At 37.7% G+C, this 20,979-nt stretch overlaps 1 protein-coding gene across 1 annotated transcript in view; it reads right to left on the reverse strand.

Moving 5' to 3' along the window:
- Positions 1–20,979, reverse strand: part of DOCK7 (dedicator of cytokinesis 7) — a 3,076,229-nt gene that overhangs the window by 132,533 nt on the left and 2,922,717 nt on the right. Inside the window, exon 47 of the mRNA XM_044085545.1 lies at positions 428–664. Within this exon, the coding sequence (XP_043941480.1) occupies positions 428–664 (237 nt within the window). The remainder of the gene's footprint in view (positions 1–427; positions 665–20,979) is intronic.

Consider the following 20,979-nt stretch of genomic DNA (forward strand, 5'->3'; position numbering starts at 1 on the left):
ATCCTAGGTGTGATGCAAGTGCAGTACAATATGCATCATTTTACATTATCCGTGACATTAAGAATGTTCTTCTATACAGCAACATGTACTTCAAATTATGCAGTTATTTGTTACAAAGTAATACCACACATTTGTTTTTCTTTCAGTCTTAATAACTAGGAACTGATAAAAGCTATGTTCCATGCATTCATTTTAGACTTAGTTGATTCAGAGTACATTTATCTGGAGAATAAATTATGACTACTGGATATCCTCATTACCCAGATGAAATTCGTCAGCTCAGAATAAGCAGTAATAAAAACACACATACACCCATACACAAACATGCATATACCTATGGTATGCCATCTGCATAATTAGGCTTACAAATCTGACTTGTACTACAGCTGTAAAGTGCGATCACTACATTCATATACATTTACCTTACCTCTTCTTTGTGAACAACATTTATTCTGGTTTTGATGTAAGGAAAGGCATGTGACGTTGTCAGGATGGTCTTCCGTTTAAACTGTTCATGAAGGTCTCCGTGTGCCCTCCCATCTAATGTGAATGGTGTGCAATACATGAATCGCCGTAAATTATAGTTCTTGTCAAAATATGTTATTCTGTCCTTCATTTCATATGTATCAAAGTAAGGCTCCACATATGTTATCTGAATATATGCCTGTGGAACAATTCACAAAGATTTTTTAAACATTTTAAACCTGCTAAACCAAGTATTCAAAAAGTTTTACAATTAATCCAGCAAACATTTTTTTTCAATTACACACTACTCCAAAGAACTGGCACAACTTTTTTTAAATATGTATACATTTCAAGAACACAAAGCATTTTAGAAGCATGCCCATATTCTTAAGGAAAATTTCATACTGGCTTAGCAAACCTAACTATATGACACAACGTGGTATAACATACACAAACACTGGGTCATCCAAAATGGCTGCACACTGATCAACAGCATATTTCAGCTCTCCCAGTGTGAAAAAGAAACTGAGAAATAAGAGCCAGTGATATTGCAAGCTTGAGTAAAACTTGGTTGCTGCATAGTAAGTACACTACCTGGATGCCAACAAAGAATAAATTTAGAGAATGTGAAAGAAAATCAACCAGAAAAAGTGAAGAGAAAACACTGGCTTGAAAGAATCCTGCAAATGTTCTGCAAAAAGCAGTTCAAACCTCAGCTTTGGTACAAGAGCGGGTTTCCAGTAAATTAGAGGAAAAAATAACTGAAATGTACTCAGAAGTGATTAAAATAAATGAATCATTGCAACTCAAATAACAAAGGGCTGGCAAAAATACAAGTCAACTAGCGATTCAGATGAACTGATAAAACTGCAAAAAAATCAGTGGTTGAAATGAAGAAAAGGCTGGCTGAGTATGAGACTTCTCAAGAAAAGGCACTTCAAAAAAAGATGAAAGAGAATATTAAGTGTGCAAAGGAAACTTGAGATTTTCTGCTGTGCCAAAAAAAAATGCAAGAAACAGGCTATATTAATTTTATGAAAGCACAAATAAGCAACGATACTGGTATTCCGAAGCAGGATTTGTTAACTGAAAGGGCACATCAAGTGTGTGCTCCAAAAATGGCCATAAGAATGCAACCAAGACCTGCATTAGTAAAGATGCAATTATACCAAAAGAAAGAGCTGATCCTGCCAAAACAGTGGCAGGAGGGAAAAGTACTAAAAACTGAAGACAGCAAAGTTTGTGGAAATGATTAACTGTACACCAGGCAGAATTAAAGCAAATTTATCCCAGCAACCAGGGAAAGTGGAGAGGCAACTGTGAGATTCAAGCTGCTGTATCCAGCTGTCTTCAGAATATTTTTCCTGGAGAATCAAAACCGTGTTTGCATGCTGAACTTGCTAAGAATTAAATTAAAAGTTTATAAAACAAAAAGTGAGACAGCAAACAGAAGGGGCCTCTGCTTCTTGTTCTACTCACAATAAAGCTCACAGATAGACATTGCCAGTGAAACTTTTTCCAGTGTTCCAAAGGAACATTATTGAGACAGAAAAAACACACAGAAGTTTACTAGAAGAGTCAGAAGAAACTTGGGCTTAAACCAAAGTCTGGTGGTGGGAGACAGAACAGTAAGACAAGCAACACTGAAATTATTGAATAAATGGGAGACTATAAAGCATCAATACAATCCATGAAATATGGCTTTGCAAGAAAAACATGTCTGAAAAAGACTGGAACATTTGTTGACTTTGTTAAACATGCGGGTACTCTGGAAGGAGAATGCTAGGAACATTAAAATATAAATGTTCACAGCCTGGCATAAAAAAACACAACAAGAAAACAAGGAGGATAGAAGGAGAGGGAGCAGCTACTGCAGCGGTGATCATTCCAAACATCTACTGCTAAAATAAGTTTAACTTGCACACAACTGTACTATGTTTGTCATATTGATCACTGTTGCAGTAGCCTTAGCTATATGGGTAGATTACCTTAGCTAACTACATTTAGGAGGTAGAAGGAAAAGAGTCCAGGAGCCCCTAGAAAATGGTCTGAACAAAGCTTGATCTGGACCTAGAGAAGGAATCAAGCTAACAGCGCTTTGAAAAAGTATGTCAAGAGGATCAAGTAACTGCTACTAAAATATTTCTAGAATACTACCTTTTCCAAAAAGCCACTGATGAAACCAAGGCCCTGGTAGAGTGGGCCTTGACCCTGCCTGGAATAGTTTTGTTATGCTGAGTATACCAAAAAGTAATACCACTGGACAACCATTTAGAAAAAGTCTGCTTTCACATAGGATGTCCCCTCTTCTTACCTTCACAAGATATGAACAACTGAGCCAAAAATATGAAAGATTTAGTTCTGTCAAGATAGTACCAGAGTACTATGTGGACATCCAAGTTATGGAGTATCCTTTCCTTTTTCATTTTTAGGTTTAGGGAACTAAACAAGGATTAGTTCTCAAAAAAAAAACTGTCTCTATGGAAAATGATACAGGGTTGACCCACCATAAGAGTTTGTAACCCAGATGCCCTTGTTGCAGAGGTCAGAGCAATCAGTAAACTGTTTTCCATATTAAAAACCTCAAGTCTGCCAGATTAGCTGGCTCAAATGGAATACGTTTTAGCTTCTCTAACAGAAAATTAAGATCCCAGGGAGAGGCCACCAGTTTTCTCGGACACCTCTTTTTTAAACAAGAAACATCTTTATTAAATTATCACTTATGACACAGGCAATCATGCATTTATATAAATGAAAACAAACCATATTGGCGTAATCTTAGTTGTAAGCATTATAACATCACAAACCATATTTTTTTCCAAACCCTTTATTGAATTATTCACTTGTGAATAAGGCAAATTTACATTCATATAAATTAGTCACACTATAATTAACACAACCAACATTTTACTTAACATACATGTTGCTATATACCATACAACCCAAGCAACATTACATAAATTATTCAATTCTTACCTTTTTAAACATGAAACATCTTTATTAATCCATCACTTACTACATAGGCAATCATACATTTGTATAAATGAACAAAGCACATCGACACAATCCTAGTTGCAAGCATTTTACATCACAAACCATACGGACACACTCCCAATTGCAAACATTATACATCACTTATAATCTACCCAATATTTTTTAGTCCGACATTATACAGCTCATTTAAATCCTGCCGCCTTTTAAACCTCATTCCTCTCTTTTATGTATTATTCCCACAATTCCCATTTTTTTCCTATGTAGTTTGCTCGTACCCTTTTATAAATATTTCAATTCTAGTTGTTTTATCTATGTTACTATATTCACTACTTCTAATATAGTTGGTTTAGATTTTGATTTCTATTTTCTAGTAATTGCTTTTTTGGCAGCCACCATTATTAGACAGTGCAAGGCCTTACCATGTCTAGACAATTCCGATTCTCTACCACAGCTCAGAAAAAACATCCCTTCATTATACCAATCTGCCCGCCCAGCATCTCTGACAGTCCACCCAGCAGGGAATCCTTAAAGTCCACCAATCATATGGACATAATTTTAGTTGCAAACATTATACATCACTTATAATCTACCCAATCTTTTAAGTCTCATTTAAGTCCTGCCGCTTTTTAAACCTCATTCCTCCCTTGTATGTATTGTTCACACAATTCCCATCTTTTCCTATGTAGTTTGCTTCTACCCTTTTCTAAATATTTCAGTTCTAGTTGCTTTACCGTTGTTACTATAGTCACTATTTCTAGTATAGTTGGTTTAGATTTTGACTTCCATTTTCTAGTAATTGCTTTTTTGACAGCCACCATTATCAGACAGTACAAGGCCTTACCATGTCTAGGTAACTCCGATTCTGTATCACAGCTCAGAAAAATCATCCCCTCATTATACCAATTTGCCCACCCAGCATCTCCGACAGTCCACCCAGCAGGGAATCCTTAAAGTCCACCAATCATATGGACATAATTTTAGTTGCAAACATTATACATCACTTATAATCTACCCAATCTTTGTCACTCAAACATTATATAGCTCATTTAAATCCTGTCTTCTTTTAAACCTCATTCCTCCCCTATATGTATTGTTCCCACAATTCCCATTTTTTATGTAATTTGTTCCTACCCTTTTCTAAAGATCTCAGTTCTAGCTGTTTTATCTCTGTTACTCATACCTCTCAACCTGGAAACAAACATCTGGACAAGGCCCATGAAAAATAGGTACAAGTCTGTATGCTGATTAACACCTAATTTGCATACATAATAGTGTAACCCCACCCACTGCAATGGGATTGTGGGATACCAACTTTCAAACACAAACCGAAGAACAGACAACCATAATATGGCACCAGAGTCCCCCTGCAGCCATTCCAATGTCCCATTACCTGACTATTTCACCCCATTTACCATAATCACACTGTGCATACTGCTTTACTTCTACAATGATTATTTGGATTTTATTTTTATATTTTATAGCACAATGCACAAACACTAAAAGATATCTGCTAAACAAAGCAATACTATCTCACAATAAAAACAGACTTGGCATTAAAACTTCTCTGCCCCTGAAACAGCACTGAAACCCACACCACATCTAAAGAAAATGCATCTGGCCAGTGGTGGATAAAGATTACCTTAGGGCTATTTTCAAATCACTGACAAAACAAAAAAACATACATGTGTTCTTTTCTTTGATACACCTTCCTGACTTTACTAAATTATATTCCTTGTATAATAGAGCACACTTGTTAGAGCGCATTTTACATTTATTGTTTAAACATTTTCCAGTAGGCTGTAATGGTAATGTAGGCAATGAGACAAAATGCATGAACCAATAATGACAAAACTGCTCAATTCAGAACATTTCCATCATAAAAGTCTACTTCCACACCCACACTATAAATAGAATGACAGTAGTGTAAGCCATAGGCATCTTGCACAGTTTCTCGCACTTTATTTTCAACTTCATTTTATTTTGGGGGGGGGGGGCAAAAGATCAAAAACCAGGGACAAACTTTAAACATTGCTTGCATAATTTTGGAAAGTTGCTAGAATAAAATGTTGTGGTACCACCATGCATTTCACTGGCAAGTCTTTAACCCAGGACCCTATGCACTACAGTCAGAGCAACATACCACTATGCCAAATCAGCAGTTTCCTGAAAAATAAGAAGACCGAAACTTAATGGCTATCATTTAATGAATTCAGTTCTCACTTCTAACCATAGCTCTCAACCTCTTAGCACACAAAAACCTGGACAAAGCTAATAATGGGGGAATACAAATTCAGTTCTCAATTCTCACCATAGCTCGCAACTCTTAGCACAAAAAACCTGGACAAAGCTCACAAGTGGTGGTGGCTAGGGACTTTAGGCTCTTTTTACCTGTACCCAAGGTACAGGGTTTGAGCCTGAGTACCTCTAGCCACCAGGTGCGTTAAACACACTTTTCCCAGTAATTATTTCACTACAGTCTCTAAGCCTATGTACTAGGCACCTGTATTTATAGACTTCCACTCAGTCGTTTTCTTAATAGCAAAACTAAGTATTTCACCAAATGTAAGAAATGCACCTTTTTCAGTTAACCCAACTACAATACTAGACTAGTACTGGTTAGATTTACATTGCAGTGATAATGTATCAAACTGTAAACATGTCAGCACAATTCCGCAGCAAGAAAAAATTAAATTAAAATATGCAATGTCTTTCGGCTTTTCCCAGTTAGGGGTCGCCACAGCAGAACTCCGGTCCGCTCATGACTGGCAGTGGATTTTACAGTGCCAAGCTGCCAGCCTGATGCCCAACCTTCAACGAAGGCATGCCCATTCACGCTTGCACCTACGTGCATGTCTTTAATGTCACTCGACTGCAAGGAGGACATGCAGACTCCACACAGAAGGCACTCCAGCTGAGAATCGAACGGGAGAACCTCTTGTTGTGAGGCAACAATGCTAACCGCTGCACCACCGCGGCTAAATTAAAATATGCAATGCTTCTTGTTATTCACTCTACTTGTAATACAGCCATCAATGCATTATTAGTACTTTTCACCTTTACGGTTCCGTAGACAAAGTACTTACAGCATCAGACAGGCAGCGCACACTTTTCCACCACCTGGAAGTTTGTCAGTAATCCTCTTGTTAAAGGAATTCAAATGATGCTAAGCAAAGAGCAGCAGCAATTAAAAAATAAAATAAGCACAGTGTATAGAAAACAAACTTTGGACTCACCACGACAAGTTAAATAAAGACTGAATATTTATTGATTTAGGTAAGCGCTTTCGCGTACCTTCCTGTACGCTTCCTCAGACCATAAATATTTCGACAAAACAACAGGTTTTTATACAATGACATGAAACACTTAATTATTTAATAGCAATTAAACATAATAAGTAAATTGATAAAACAATTAAAAACCTTGGTTTAACGGGATACACTTTCTAAAGGTATGTATATGGGAAAGTTTTCAATTTATATATTAAAACCAACTACTACTATATCATATTAAGTAATAATATATAGAATAGTATGTATACTGAATATATCAATTAAATATAGGAGAATAACTTAAAAATGGTTTTATATATAATAAATAAATATATATATAAATAAATATATGAATATAAATACAATTAAAAACAGTTGAGTAAAATATATATGTATATATATATATATGAATTTTATAATAATATCTGTATTATAAGAAAGTAAACAATAAACCAAGTTAATAAAATAAACCAAGCTAATAAAATGTAGAACTACTAACAAGTTGGTAAAGTGCCAGGAGTTAGAATCTATACATCATTCAATTTTACCTATTATAGGAAAATATAATGTTATGTAAATCATCTCCGTGCATTAAGATAAGGTTTGATAGAAATATAAAGATTTAAGCCTGGAGAATAATGTCCCTTTAGTCTTAGTATCCATTTCAATTCTTTGAGCTCTAGCATGTTCATGTAATCTCCACCTCTGCTATTTGGTTCTACTATTTCAAGTACCCTAAATACAAAGGAATGATTTGAAAAACATTGTACGTGCTTGGCTAGGGCATTCAATTCATTTAATTTCTTTATGTCGTATATATGGTTATAGACTCTATTTTTAAGCTTTCGTTTCGTTAAACCTATATAAAATGCGGGGCATTGTTCACAGGTGGCTAAATAAATCAGTCCTGAGCTATTACAAGTGGCTAAAAATCTTGGCTTGAAAGTATATTTTGTTTCTGGATGTATATATACTTGTTCTTTAGTAACAAACTTGCAGTAGTTACACTGATTGCATGGATACGTACCCAATTTTTCTCCTGGCTTCGAATTAATGTCACTAGGTTTATCACAAAGTAGTCTTTTGAGGCTTTTATTGTTCCTATAGGTAAAATGGGGTGCTTTACCTACCAATTGTTGTGTAAAATCATCTGTCATTAAAACTTTCCAGTTATTATTAATTATTTTCCTAATGTTAAGACTGTCATTGGTGTAAGTTGTAATAAAACTTAGCTTTCCTGAGGAATAAGGAATATTCTTAAAGCCTGTCTCATACTTAAAATTACCATGTATTGTTAAAGTTGAAACCTCTACATCTTTCAATACTTGTGCCCTAATTGTTCTTACTAAATTTTCATCATACATTCTGTCTAAGAGGATGCGTTCTAGTTTGTCAGCTTCAATAGTCAGATCTATCCTGTCTTTACAAATTTTAGATAGCCTGATGAACTGACTTTTGACTATACCTTTATATACATAACGTGGATGCATGCTGTCGTAACGTAGTATAGCATTTCTCCAGCAGGTTTTTCTGAACAAAGTGGAGATTAACTTGCCATTTCTTATATTCAAACATACATCTAAAAAATTGACTGATTCATATGACATCTGTGCTGTAAATTTAAGGAAAGTAGTAGTAGTTTCTAGATAATTTTTAAAAACATGAAACTCTTCTTTGGAGCCTTCCCAAACTAATAAAATATCATCTACAAAACGATAATAGGCCACTATCTTTTTAAAAGAAGGATGGGTAAAAACAAAGTCTTTTTCCCACTTATACATTACCAAGTTTGCATAAGTGTTTGCACAAGGGGTGCCCATGGCCACCCCTGAAGTTTGTAAATATAGGCACCCCTCAAAGGCAAACACATTATTGCATAGAACTAGGTCTAATAACTGACAAATCAAGATAATCTCATCCCTTTCTATGTGTGGAAAAACTAATAACAACTCTCTTACTGCTTGTATGCCTTCTACATTGGGTATGGAGGTAAATAAACTATTTACGTCCATAGTAACCAGTAAATGTTCTCCTTTGACTAATATTTTATCCATAGAGTTTAGGGATTCCAATAATTGATAAGTATCCTTCAGTATACTTGGGATCTCATTTACTAACGGTCTCATAGTCTTTTCTAAATAGACTGAGACTTTTTCAGTTGCCCATCTCTCACTAGCCACAATGGGTCTTAATGGTGGGGGTAGGACTCCTTTATGCATTTTGGGTAATCCTTTAATTACAGGAACTTGAGGATTGTCTATGGAAAAATATTCATACAAGTCTTGTGATATTTGGCCACACATAAGGAGATCATAAATCTCATCTTTAACACCAGCTATAATTCTTGCCATTTTGGAGTTATCTATTTCCAGATAAGTGGTGTCATCTTTTAACATGTCTAGCATTAAAGACTGATAGGCTAGTCTATCAAAAAGGGCTACCCCACCTCCCTTATCAACAGGTCTAAAAATTATGGAGGAGTTATGCATCAGACTACGTAAGGAAGGATGTACTTCCTTTGACATGTTAAAATACATACATTTTTTCTTAGTGTTTATGCAGTAATCATAAATGTCCTTTTCACATAGTTTAATGAAAAGATCAACATGTCCTACACCTACGTGCATGTCTTTAATGTCACTCGACCGCAAGGAGGACATGCAGACTCCACACAGAAGGCACTCCAACTGAGAATCGAACGGGAGAACCTCTTGTTGTGAGGCAACAATGCTAACCGCTGCACCACCGCGGCTAAATTAAAATATGCAATGCTTCTTGTTAATCACTCTACTTGTAATACAGCCATCAATGCATTATTAGTACTTTTCACCTTTACGGTTCCGTAGACAAAGTACTTACAGCATCAGACAGGCAGCGCACACTTTTCCACCACCTGGAAGTTTGTCAGTAATCCTCTTGTTAAAGGAATTCAAATGATGCTAAGCAAAGAGCAGCAGCAATTAAAAAAATAAAATAAGCACAGTGTTAAAGGTTGCACGTCTACGGTTCGCAATGAGGTACCAAATCCATTGTTTCTTCTTCTTTTGGCTGCTCCCGTTAGGGGTCGCCACAGTGGATCATCTGTTTCCATTTTTTCCTGTCCTCTGCATCTTGCTCTGTCACACCAACCACCTGCATGTCCTCTCTCACCACATCCTTAAACCTTATCTTAGGCCTTCCTGTTACCTAGCAGCTTCATCCTTAGCATCTTTTTCCCAATATACTCTGCATCCCTCCTCAACACATGCCCAAACAACGTAATCTTGCCTCTCTGGCTTTGTCTCCAAACCTTCCAACCTGGGCTGACCCTCTAATATACTTATTCCTAATCCTGTCCATCCTCGTCACACCCAGTGCAAATCTTAACGTCTTTAACTCTGCCATGTTCAGCTCTGACTCCTGCCTTTTTATCAATGCCACTGTCTCCCAACCTATATAACATAGCTGGTCTCACTACCCTCTTGTAGACCTTCCCTTTCACTATTACTGGTACTTGTCTGTCACAAATCACTTCTGACACTCTTCTCCAGCCACTCCATCCTGCCTGTATCCATCCTGCCTGTACTCTCTTCCACACTCACCATTACTCTGAACTGTTGATCGCAAGTATTTAAACTCATCCACCTTCGCCATCTCTACTCCCTGCATCCTCACCATTCCTCTATCCTCCCTCTCATTCACACACATATATTCTGTCTTAGTCTTGCTGACCTTCATTCCTCTTCTCTCTAGAGCATATCTCCACCTCTCCAGGGTTTCCTCCACCTGTTCCCTACTCTCACTACAGATCACAGTGTCATCTGCAAACATCACAGTCCACAGGGACTCCTGTCTGATCTCGTTTACGCTCACTTAATATAGCGTCTAGATAAATTCCCTTCTTGAAGCCACCATTTACTGAATTCCAAGTTCCACTGTTTTCTCCAAGTTAAATGTAACTTTAACATGGGACGCTTACATTACTGAAACACCTTAAAGGTTCTTACGGTCTTCCTTGTGTAAACAACACTGCCCCAGGACTGCATTACCAGTTAGTTCCACCTGCAGCACGGCACTGATAAACAAAACTTACAGTTCCAGAAATCTGGCGGAAAGGGAAACCAGAAAAACTAACAAGAAACATCAAACTAACAAGGAAGACTGCCAGTGATTGAACCTGCAAAACTTAAGTTTTGCGTCCTCCCTTTTATTTGGTTAGTTAACCTGCATAAAATGTCCTGTCTGCTTCCTATCACTACCGGAATGTTTGGAGGTTGTCCTTCACTATCTTAGCACTGTGTTTTTTCCCAGGAAGATGCCTTTCAGGTAAATACGATTTTTGCAGGTAAAAGTGACATGTGACAAGGAGTGCCTTACTCTCACAGCGAAGTGGTAAAGGAATGCTAAGACGTTCATTTGATAAAGGCTGCTTATACGATTTTTGCATGCTGGATGGTTTGCATTCTGCAACATTAACAGGCATACAATACCCATGCAAAGAGGATAGGGCAATCTGCTCTTGTGTTATGAATTAGGTTATATACCGGCTGGCTTGATGTATATATTATCCTACCCCCAAAATAAATATACAACTTCCTGGCAGAGTATGGTGCAACCCACACTGTTTATCGGTTATTGCTGCTGCCGGTTTAGCATCGAAGATTAGTAAAGATTATGAACTTCTTATTGCTTGTTTGATTCTGACACACACACACACACACACACACACACACACACACACACACACACACACACTCACACACACACAGTTCCTTGCTTGCAAGTTGCTCAGTCTTCCTGTCTGACCTGATTCCTTTTTCCCGCTGCCACTCTGAACATAAATAATCCATAAGAGTGCTGCCCAGTCCCAGAGACTGATTCCTTGCTGCCGTTCCAAAAATAATCCAAAAAAGTGCTGCCCAGACTGATTCCTTGCTTGCCACTCTGAATATAAATAAAATAGTGCTGCTGCTGCCGATAATCCCCATTAGAAGAGTGCAGTCTGTTCCCGCTCGCATTTGAGCGGCCAGCCGGAAATGTGCATGACGTGAGCTCCTTGATCTCAATTAAGACTGGCTGGTAGCCCTGATGGAGCTGACATCATCACTCACATGATGACATCAGCTCAAACAGCACGGAAATTCAAAACATTGAAAAAAATCGGAAATGAAGAGATGCCACTTGGGAATCGTGGCACCCCTTCATTTGGACCCCAAAACTCGGTAAAAACAGAGTAACTCGGTACGGTTGGGGGTATGCTGTTACTATACTCACTACTTCTAATACAGCTGGTTTAGACTTTGAGTTCCATTTTCTAGTAATTGTGTTTTTGACAGCCATCATAATTAGATTCAACATGGCCTTACTAAGTCTAGACAATTTCAATTCTGTATTATAGTTAAAAAAAAAAAAACATTTCCTTAGATACACCAATTTGCTCACCCAGTATCTCTGACAAAGCAGTCTGCAGGGAATCTTTAAAGTCTGCCAACTCATTACACTCCCAGAAAATATGTTCTCAGTTATCTCTGTCTTCCCCATCACACCTCCAACATTTGCTATCTACCCGAGTTAAATTTCTTTGGAGTCTACTTGGAGTATAAAATAACTATGTAAACATTTCCAGGCAAAAATCCTAAATCTTTTAGATTTTGTTGCATATTTGGGAGACATACATATACCCCACCATTGTTTCTTTGTGAACTGCTTTATCCAATCTCCCTTCCCAATCTTTCTAACCTCCTCTGATTGATTCTTAAAGTTATCATGCAATATTTTATATGCTCTAATAATTATTCCTTTTTTAACAGCAACTTCTGTTCTAGGTTCTACTAAAAGCTCTACCAGTGCTGGTCTTTCATTTAAGACCACCCCCCATTTCTTTCTCTTTTACTATACTTTATCATCAATCCTTGATAGGGAAGGCAATCTCTAACCTGCAGTCCAAATACGTTCTTGGCGTCTTACCATTCTATTACTTTTCCCTGTCTGCTTAACATACATGTTGCTATAAACTATACAACCCAAGCAACATTGTCTAGTTATTTGCTTCTTATACCTTGGTTCCTTTGCCAGTTTTCTCAAATAATTTTGAGCACCCTCTTGCCTATTATCTGTATCCCTAATTCCAGCCATCCGTATCAGCAGACTTTCCTTTCTCCATTCCCATGTTGGCTTAGTTCTTAGAATGCTTTCTGCTACTTCATTAATATAATATTCTGTATGATTATTATTATCCTCCTTAAAGATCTGCATCCAAAATCCCAGCCTCTCCTTGTTTCTTGAGCTTCCCCACATTTCATCATAATCCTTTTCCACTTTGAACTAACTTTGGAGCATTGAAATACCCTTCAAATCAGGCATTTCCAATCTGCTTTGTTCATTTGGAAGAATCAGCTTATCCCACGTGGCTCTTGCCATCTTCCCGTTCCAGATAAAAAAAACTTTCAGCTCCTTATTAACTGCTATCCACAACTTCTCCTCTGGTTGATACAAATATACCTGACCTGTGTATAACACTAAGGGGACTAAAAGCTTTTTAATTCCTTATATCTTACTAACAGAGCTTCCAGTTCCTCAGTTTTTGTATTATTTTTTGTTTAGTCTATTCCCACAAATCCTTTGCTGCCACACCAGATAATTTTAATCCATACTCCTACGAATTTCATTTAAGCATGTTCCCATAAATATGGATATTACTGAACCAATTCATGTGTGGGTACATAATTTACAGCTATTGCCTTTGTTTTAGCTTCATTAATTTTGTATGCTGAAAAGATCTGAAACTATCAAAATGTTTCACAACAATGAAATGTCCTTTTCTGATTATGTGCAAATAGAGCCATCTTTTCTTGACTACAATACCAATTATATCCTTGAATTTCTGAGTCCCTTATTTTCTTTGCCAATGGTTCGAAATATAATGCAAATAACAAAGGGAAAATAGGACACCCCAGCCTGGCTCCTCTGCTCAAGCAGACATTATCAGAGAAGAACCCACCCACTTTACTTTTCACCTCCAATCCCTCATATATCCTCCTAATCAACATTATAATTTTATCAGGGAATGCAAATGCGTGCATTGCCCTGCTCATAAAGCCCCAGATTACTCTGTCAAAAGCTTTCTCTGCATCAAGACCCACCAACAACAGTGGTATTTTCTTACATTCTGCTTCCCTCTGGATCATCACTGTTCTGTTAATGCTGTCAAATGTTTGCTTCCCCTCCACAAATCCACAATGATCCATTTCTATCAATTTTGTCATCACTTTTGCCATTCTTTTAGCCAATATAGCCATAAACACTTTATAATCATGGTTTAGTATTGAAATGGGCCTGTATGAAGCTGGATCTGAAGGATTTAACCCTCTTTAGGTATTACAGTCACCACCACTTTCTTCCATGATGCTGGTATTTTTTTCTCCTCTTAAAATATTGTTAAACAAAACCTTCCAGTGTTTTCCCTCCCAGCTTCCAAACTTCCACAGGGATACCATCTATTCCTCGGGACGTTCCTGCAGATTAGTTATATATCACCATTTTTATCTCATCTCCTCCTATCCTAACTGTTAGTAACTCAGCCTCATCTACCTCTAACCTTGACATATTTAATTCTTCCACAAACATTTCCATTTGTATCTTTTCTTGATTTACAATTTTTTCTGCTTTATACAGACTTTCATAGAATTTCTGGAATGTTTCTAGTACTTCTATAGGATCTCGTTACCTTCCTTGTTTATTGGCTCCCTAATCCTAGTGACAGCCTTTTCTACTTTCTGTTGCCTGATTCATTGTATTAAAAGTTATTTTTGCTGTAGAATTATCAAAAAACAGTTGCTTAACAGCAATCTTTCTAAACTCATGCATATTATCGAAGTAATTCCTTATTTTCTATTTAGCATTCTTCTTCTTGTTCTGTGAGATTCCCCCTATTCTGCAATGTTTTAACATTTGTCAATCTCTTTAACTCATTATTTTTACTTCTTAATTCTCTTATTTCCTCCCAATTATTAAACTCCACTTTCATTTTATCCACTCCCTAGCTATATTTTCTGAAGAAAATTCTATCTTCTCTAATAGCTCCTGGATAATTGTCACTACCCATTCCTTAAATTCCTCTTTTCAACACATAGGTGGGAAAGCACGTGTCTCATTTTTATTTCACTACCCTATATTTTTATTTTAGTTACTGGCGCATGCTCTGAAATAGTTATTGGGTGTGTATCAAGACTTTCAACTAAATGCACATGTTCCTGTGAAATGTAAATTCTGTCTAAGACAGCCCAGTTTGGTATCTTGGGGAATTATATGTAAATTCACTTCAAGCTCCTAGTACTGAATTCACATCTTCCATGCCAAATGTTTTTGTAAATGTCTTCAAAAATCTACCCTAGTTTGTTATATTTTCCCTTCTGGGCCCCCAGATATATAATCCACTGCTGCAAATCAAATTCCAGTCCCCACCTACAAGTAACATTCCTTGCTGAAAGCTGATTATCTCTCCCAGAACTTTCTTCAGCTCCATTATAGCAGTTTTCGCTAGAATATAAATACATGCCAGAATAATCCTCCTCCCTTGCCAGTAGCCCCTTATTACTACAAATCTACCATAATTATCTTTTTTATCCCCTTCTATCACTATTGGAGCACCTCTTGCATTAATACAAGTACTCCTCTTTTCCTTTGTGCCAGGTATTCCATTGATTAACCATCCTGAAAACCCTTCTTTATCAAATTCCCATGTTCAGTTATTTCCATGTTTCATCGCTATATGCACTCTACACTTTTTAATATAGTCCACTAGTCTTTTTTTGTATTTATCTGTGAGACCACTGACATTTAAAGACATTACAGACAGCATCATTCTGTTAAAACATTTTTATTCCAACCTTTTATGTGTAACAGTTTTTTTTGTTACATTTAGTTCCAGCTTTTGTGTTACATACACATACTCTTTGGCAGGTTGACTTTTACACAGTTGTTTCTTCTCATATCCATTTGAGCCTATGTCACATCTTACAAAACTTTTTGTTTTATTGAAAACCTTCAAACAAACAAACAAACGCACCCAATACCTCCCTAAAACCTATTAACAATACTATCAAATAAAACTATGTACATTCTTCAAATATTGAAGTTTTACCCCTCCTAACAGGAAGGTGTCCCAAACTGGCAGCCACACTCATAGACTTGGGTTAACCTAAAGAAATGTTATGCATGCTAAGACGTATGGTACAGCCTGTGCTTCTACCAAGTGCTGTCTGGTTTCCTCTTATCTTTACAGCTTTCCCAGATAGGAAAACACTTCAATGCTTTCAGAAAACATTATTGGCTAGCCACTTCTCTTTATCAGATTATCTCCATGGAGACATGAAGACCAGATACAAAGTTGCTACTAAAAGAAAGCTTTATAATATTCAGTGCTCTTTTTCATTTACTCAATTTCTTTCAAAACTTACTAGACCAAGCTAAGGTCCTTAATCCAGTCATTCCCCATGCGAGAATGAGAAAAAGTACATAAATTTTTCTTTTGTCATGCTCTTTTGACCATTTTTTTTTAAACATAACAGTGCCTACATTTCTTAAAACATAAAGAAAAGAGAGAAGGGGGAAAACAGCATTAGTATCCCCATTACACTTAAAATTAACTGAGAAAACTTTACTTTATAGCATGCAAAGAAAATTGTGCACTATAAAAATATTACTTTTATAAAAAATGTTTTTAGTTATTTTTCTCCCTCCTTTTCCCCTTTCAAGTATTTTTCTGAACATTAATCACATGAAATTTTAGAGTCTCCTAACAAGTCCATTATGTCCATACTTTCTTGTTCTTTCATGTTTCACAAATATAATTATTCCTTTGTAATACCACATTTGTCAATTTCCAAGTTACTGGTTTTATTACTGTTGATCTCAATCTCCCAAATCCTGTCTCTGCTTCATTTCCAATGTACTCTCGATTCTTCTAGTCAACTCTTGTGATTATTTCCTTCTCTCAAGCTTTTAACGCTGAAACACTGGAAAAGGTTTCACTGGCACAGTCTTGCTATGGTCTTTATTACCAGAAGAACAAGAATCAGAATCTCCTTCTGTTTCACAGCTCACTTTGTATTGGATAAACGTCTGAATTTCCCCCTTAGCATATACTTCATCAAAAAATTATTTTGTCTCTCCAGGAGAGAATATTTTGAAGACAGATAGGTTACAGCAGTTTGAATCTCATACCTGCTTCTCGACATTCCCTGAATAGTGAAATAATTTACTCCTCTTCTGTCTGGTGTACAGTGAGTAATCATTCTCCACAAACAACCTGCTGTCTCCCACTTTTAGTACTTTGTTCGTCTGCCAAAGTTTTGACAGAATCATCTGCTTCTGCGGGTAGGATTGCATCTTTACTATTAAAGGTCTAGGTGGCTTTCTCATGGCCAGGTTTGGAGCATACAGATGATGTACCATTTCAATTAACAACTTCTGCTGTGGAATACAAGTCCAGTTGCTTATTTTGCTTTCAGAAAATTAATGCAGTTTGTTCCTTCCAGCTTCTCTGGTACAGCAGAAAATCTCAGGTTTTCCCTACTTGCTCTGTCCTCTAATTCTATTATTTTTTGAAACATCTCTCTTCTTGAGCAGTATCATATTCAGCCAGCCATTTCTACATTCTGACCTCTTATTTATACAGTGTTATCACCACATCTGAATATATGTTTAAAACTTCCTCCATTTTATCAGCCTTTTGTTATTTGAGTTGATATACTCCATCAGTGTTTCCTTTATTTTAATCAGGTCTGTGTGCAATTGTCTAATATTTTACTCTAGGTTACTGGAAGTCATGTCTGGAGCTTGCACTGCTTTTTGCTGAATAGCTGCAGTACTTTCCCCAGTCACTGTTTTCCTCACCTTTTGTATCTGACTTTCTTTCAGGTCCTCTGTATTTTTCCCTGGCATCCAGGCAGTGCACTTACTAGCCAGTTACTGAAATTTACCAAGAAATATAAGTCCACTGGCTTTTTCTTCTGAGTTTCTGTTTTCACACTGGTAGAGCTGAAGTTAAGCTGTTGATCAGTGTGCAGCCATCTTGGAAGTCCTTCTAGGAGACCTCTTAAGCAAAAACCACTTTCAAGAACATTTTGGCATGGGACTGCCTTGAAAGAGGAGGATCCATGGACAGACATGCTGAAATGGCTAGTAAATGAACCTAGACAGAAGAATAAAAGGGCCACAGGATAGTAAATCACACACAAATTATAAAATCAGAGAACAACTAGCTCTAAATGGGTGCTGGATATGTTGTTGGCACCAGCAAGAAAACATTTTCCTTTTGGTAACATATGATTGTCTAGTAGCAGGCTTTCTTGCTTTCATTAGTACCTGCCACACCTCCTAAGTAAACATGTACCTAAAAAAAAACATTAAGACCATATCATCCAAGCAGGCAGTTGAAGATAATTGATGTCGGAGTGCATCAAAAACCCATGTTCTTGTGTGTGTAGAACGAGTCTGTGAGTGATAATTGTCTCTGGCCATCTCCAAAACAAGGGAGAAGCATGGTTGTTGGGTCCAGAAGGTCAGTCAGCACAATGATCTTGGGGGATTCCTTCTGAAAAAAAAAAAAAAAAAAAAAGAATTTGTCTTCCAGGCCTTTTGACATGGAGTCCTGGAACAAAATCTTGTCAGTACCTTGTTCAGAGAGGAGAAAAACACGTTTACTTGAGGAACTCCCCACAGATGAATGAAATCTTGAAAGACACCATGATCTAGTTTCCATTCATGGGGAACTGCCTTGGTCCTGCTCAGCTTGTTTGCCACACAATTTTTCTCTGATGGAATGTAGGATGCCTGTAGAGTGAGATTATGATGTAAAGATACATCCCAAGCCTGCATGGCTAGTCTGCAAAAAGGGTGAACTGGTTCCCCCTTTCTTACTGATGTAACATGTGACTGTGGTATTATCTGTAACCACTTGAAGTCATGGAGACCAAAGATGGTTCAGAGTTGAGTGCTTTGATCAGGGAAAACATCTCCTTGGTATTCATGTGCCTGCATCTGTACTTGGTGTCTCACACCCGCTGAACTTTTAGCCCTACCGAAACCACTCCCCAAGCAAATTCTGAAGTGTCTGTGGTGACCGACTGTTTTGGACCATAGAGGGGAAGGGAAGACTAGGCTTTAAGGATACCTGTTGTCTCTACCAGATGACTTCTCTTCTGAAAATCCCCAAGCACTGAGATTTGAAAAGATAAAGAGTGTTGATGCTGCAACTAGAGAGTCTTCATATATCACTCTATCTTTCTCCTATGGACTCTTGCCAGGGTATCATGATAATCAGACTCCATGAGACCCAACATCTGCAAGTACTCCCTCACAGAGATTAATGTCTGAGTGGAAAACTTTAGAAATAGATCTAGATAAAGATCGTTTTTTTCTCCTGTGGAAGGAAAGCTCTTTGATCTGTGGTGTCTAGTTGACATCCTACGAACATGGTCCTGTGTAAAGAAGTCAAGAAAATCTTTCCAATGTTGTCCTTGAATCCCAGCTTGTGTAATAGATCTTTCACCCAAGAAAGAGATTCCTGACACAGTGAAAAAGACTCTGCAAAGATAAGCAATTCATCTAAATATAGAAAAATGTGGAAACATTGACGTCTTCAATGATCTATAAATGGAACTAAACACTCTGTGAACACTCTTGGTGTAGTGGATTTTTCTAAGGGTAAGGTCGAGAACTGATAATGTAATCCACATACACAAAGCCTTAAGAAACTCCTGAAATCTAGATGTATATGGATGTGATAAGCATCTTTTAAGTCTAGTGTTATCACAAAACTTGAAATAGCAAGAAGAGGTAACATGTTGTGAAGTGACTTAATTTTGAATCTGGGTACTGTCACCAGCAGATTAAGGAAAGAAAGATCCAGAACTGGTCTCCAAGCATTTTCTTTCTCTGGCCCTCGGGACATCCTTGAATAAAAATCCTTGCCCAGCTGAGAAGAAGGAAAGTACAGTTTTGTACCTACCATAAATGTAGATGTTCGAGTGCTAATACAGCTGCAGTCATAGCAGATGGGTACTCCTGCCATCAGGCGGGTCCTCGGTCGGCCAAATTCCAAAGTCTAGGTCCGGCGTCAGTTGTCGTCGCTTCTTCCCTGACGTCAGTGCGACAGAGGTATAAAAGAACCAGCCAACGCCATTTTCTTCAGTTTTTCTTGCCCCAGATGTTAGGTGCCCCCAGAAGGAAGGCAATACATAAAATTGTGTAATAAAGCAATGCCATATAATCAAAATACAGTAGTGCAAGCAAATACACCATAAATGAATACCCCAATCAGGTTGTATGAGGAGGTGTTAGCCAATAGGCCTGTCCCAAGAGGGGAAGGAGGGAGGGAAACGAACATCTACATTTATGGTAGGTACAAAACTGTACTATGTTCATCGTGCATACAGCTGCAGTCATAACAGATGGGTAGGGCAAGACTGCAGTGGCAAAGCCTGCTCTAGATTTGGAGTATAATGGAAGGTGGTAGTGTTTGGAGAAGGTATGCACAGAACTCCAAGTGGCTGCTTCCAAAATATCTTTGGTAGGAACTCCTCTGAGGAAAGCTGCAGAGGCAGCCGTGGCCCTTGTGGAGTGAGATCTGCTGCCTGTAGGTACAGTTTTGCCATGAAAGGAATAACAAAAGTGTATGCAGTGGGCTATCCATTTTGAGATTGTCTGTTTGGAAATTGGCTTCCCTTGAGCTCCTATAGCATAGGACACAAAGAGCTGTTCTGATTTTCTGAAAGGCTTTGTTCTGTCCAAATAATAACGCAGTTGTCTGTGGATGTCCAAGGAATGTAGTAATCTCTCCCCTTTGTTTTGAGGATTAGGATAAAAGGTAGGTAAGTGTATAGCCTGATTCAAAGCTACCCTGGATACCACTTTTGGCATAAAGGACGGGTTGGTTCGTAAGGAAACTCTGCCCTGATGGAAGATGATAAAAGGCTGCACAGCCATGAGGGGCTTGTAGTTCCGATACCCTACGAGCTGAGGTAATAGCCAGAAGGAAAGCTGTTTTCCAGGACAAATATTGCAAATCTGTTGAGGCAGCTGGCTCAAAAGGAGGCAAGGTCAGCTTTTCTAGAATGAAATTGAGATCCCAAGCAGGTATAGGTTGTTTCCTTGGGGGTTTTATATTCTTAGCCCCTCTGAGGAACTGTCTTAAGAGGGGGTGAGAGAATAAAGGTGGATCAGTGTTGTATTCTGCAGAAATGGCTGAGGCATGGATTTTGATGGAGGA

Source organism: Protopterus annectens, chromosome 10.part0, assembly GCF_019279795.1.
Source record: "Protopterus annectens isolate FY-2018-M chromosome 10.part0, PAN1.0, whole genome shotgun sequence".
In the NCBI taxonomy this organism is placed as follows: domain Eukaryota; kingdom Metazoa; phylum Chordata; order Ceratodontiformes; family Protopteridae; genus Protopterus; species Protopterus annectens.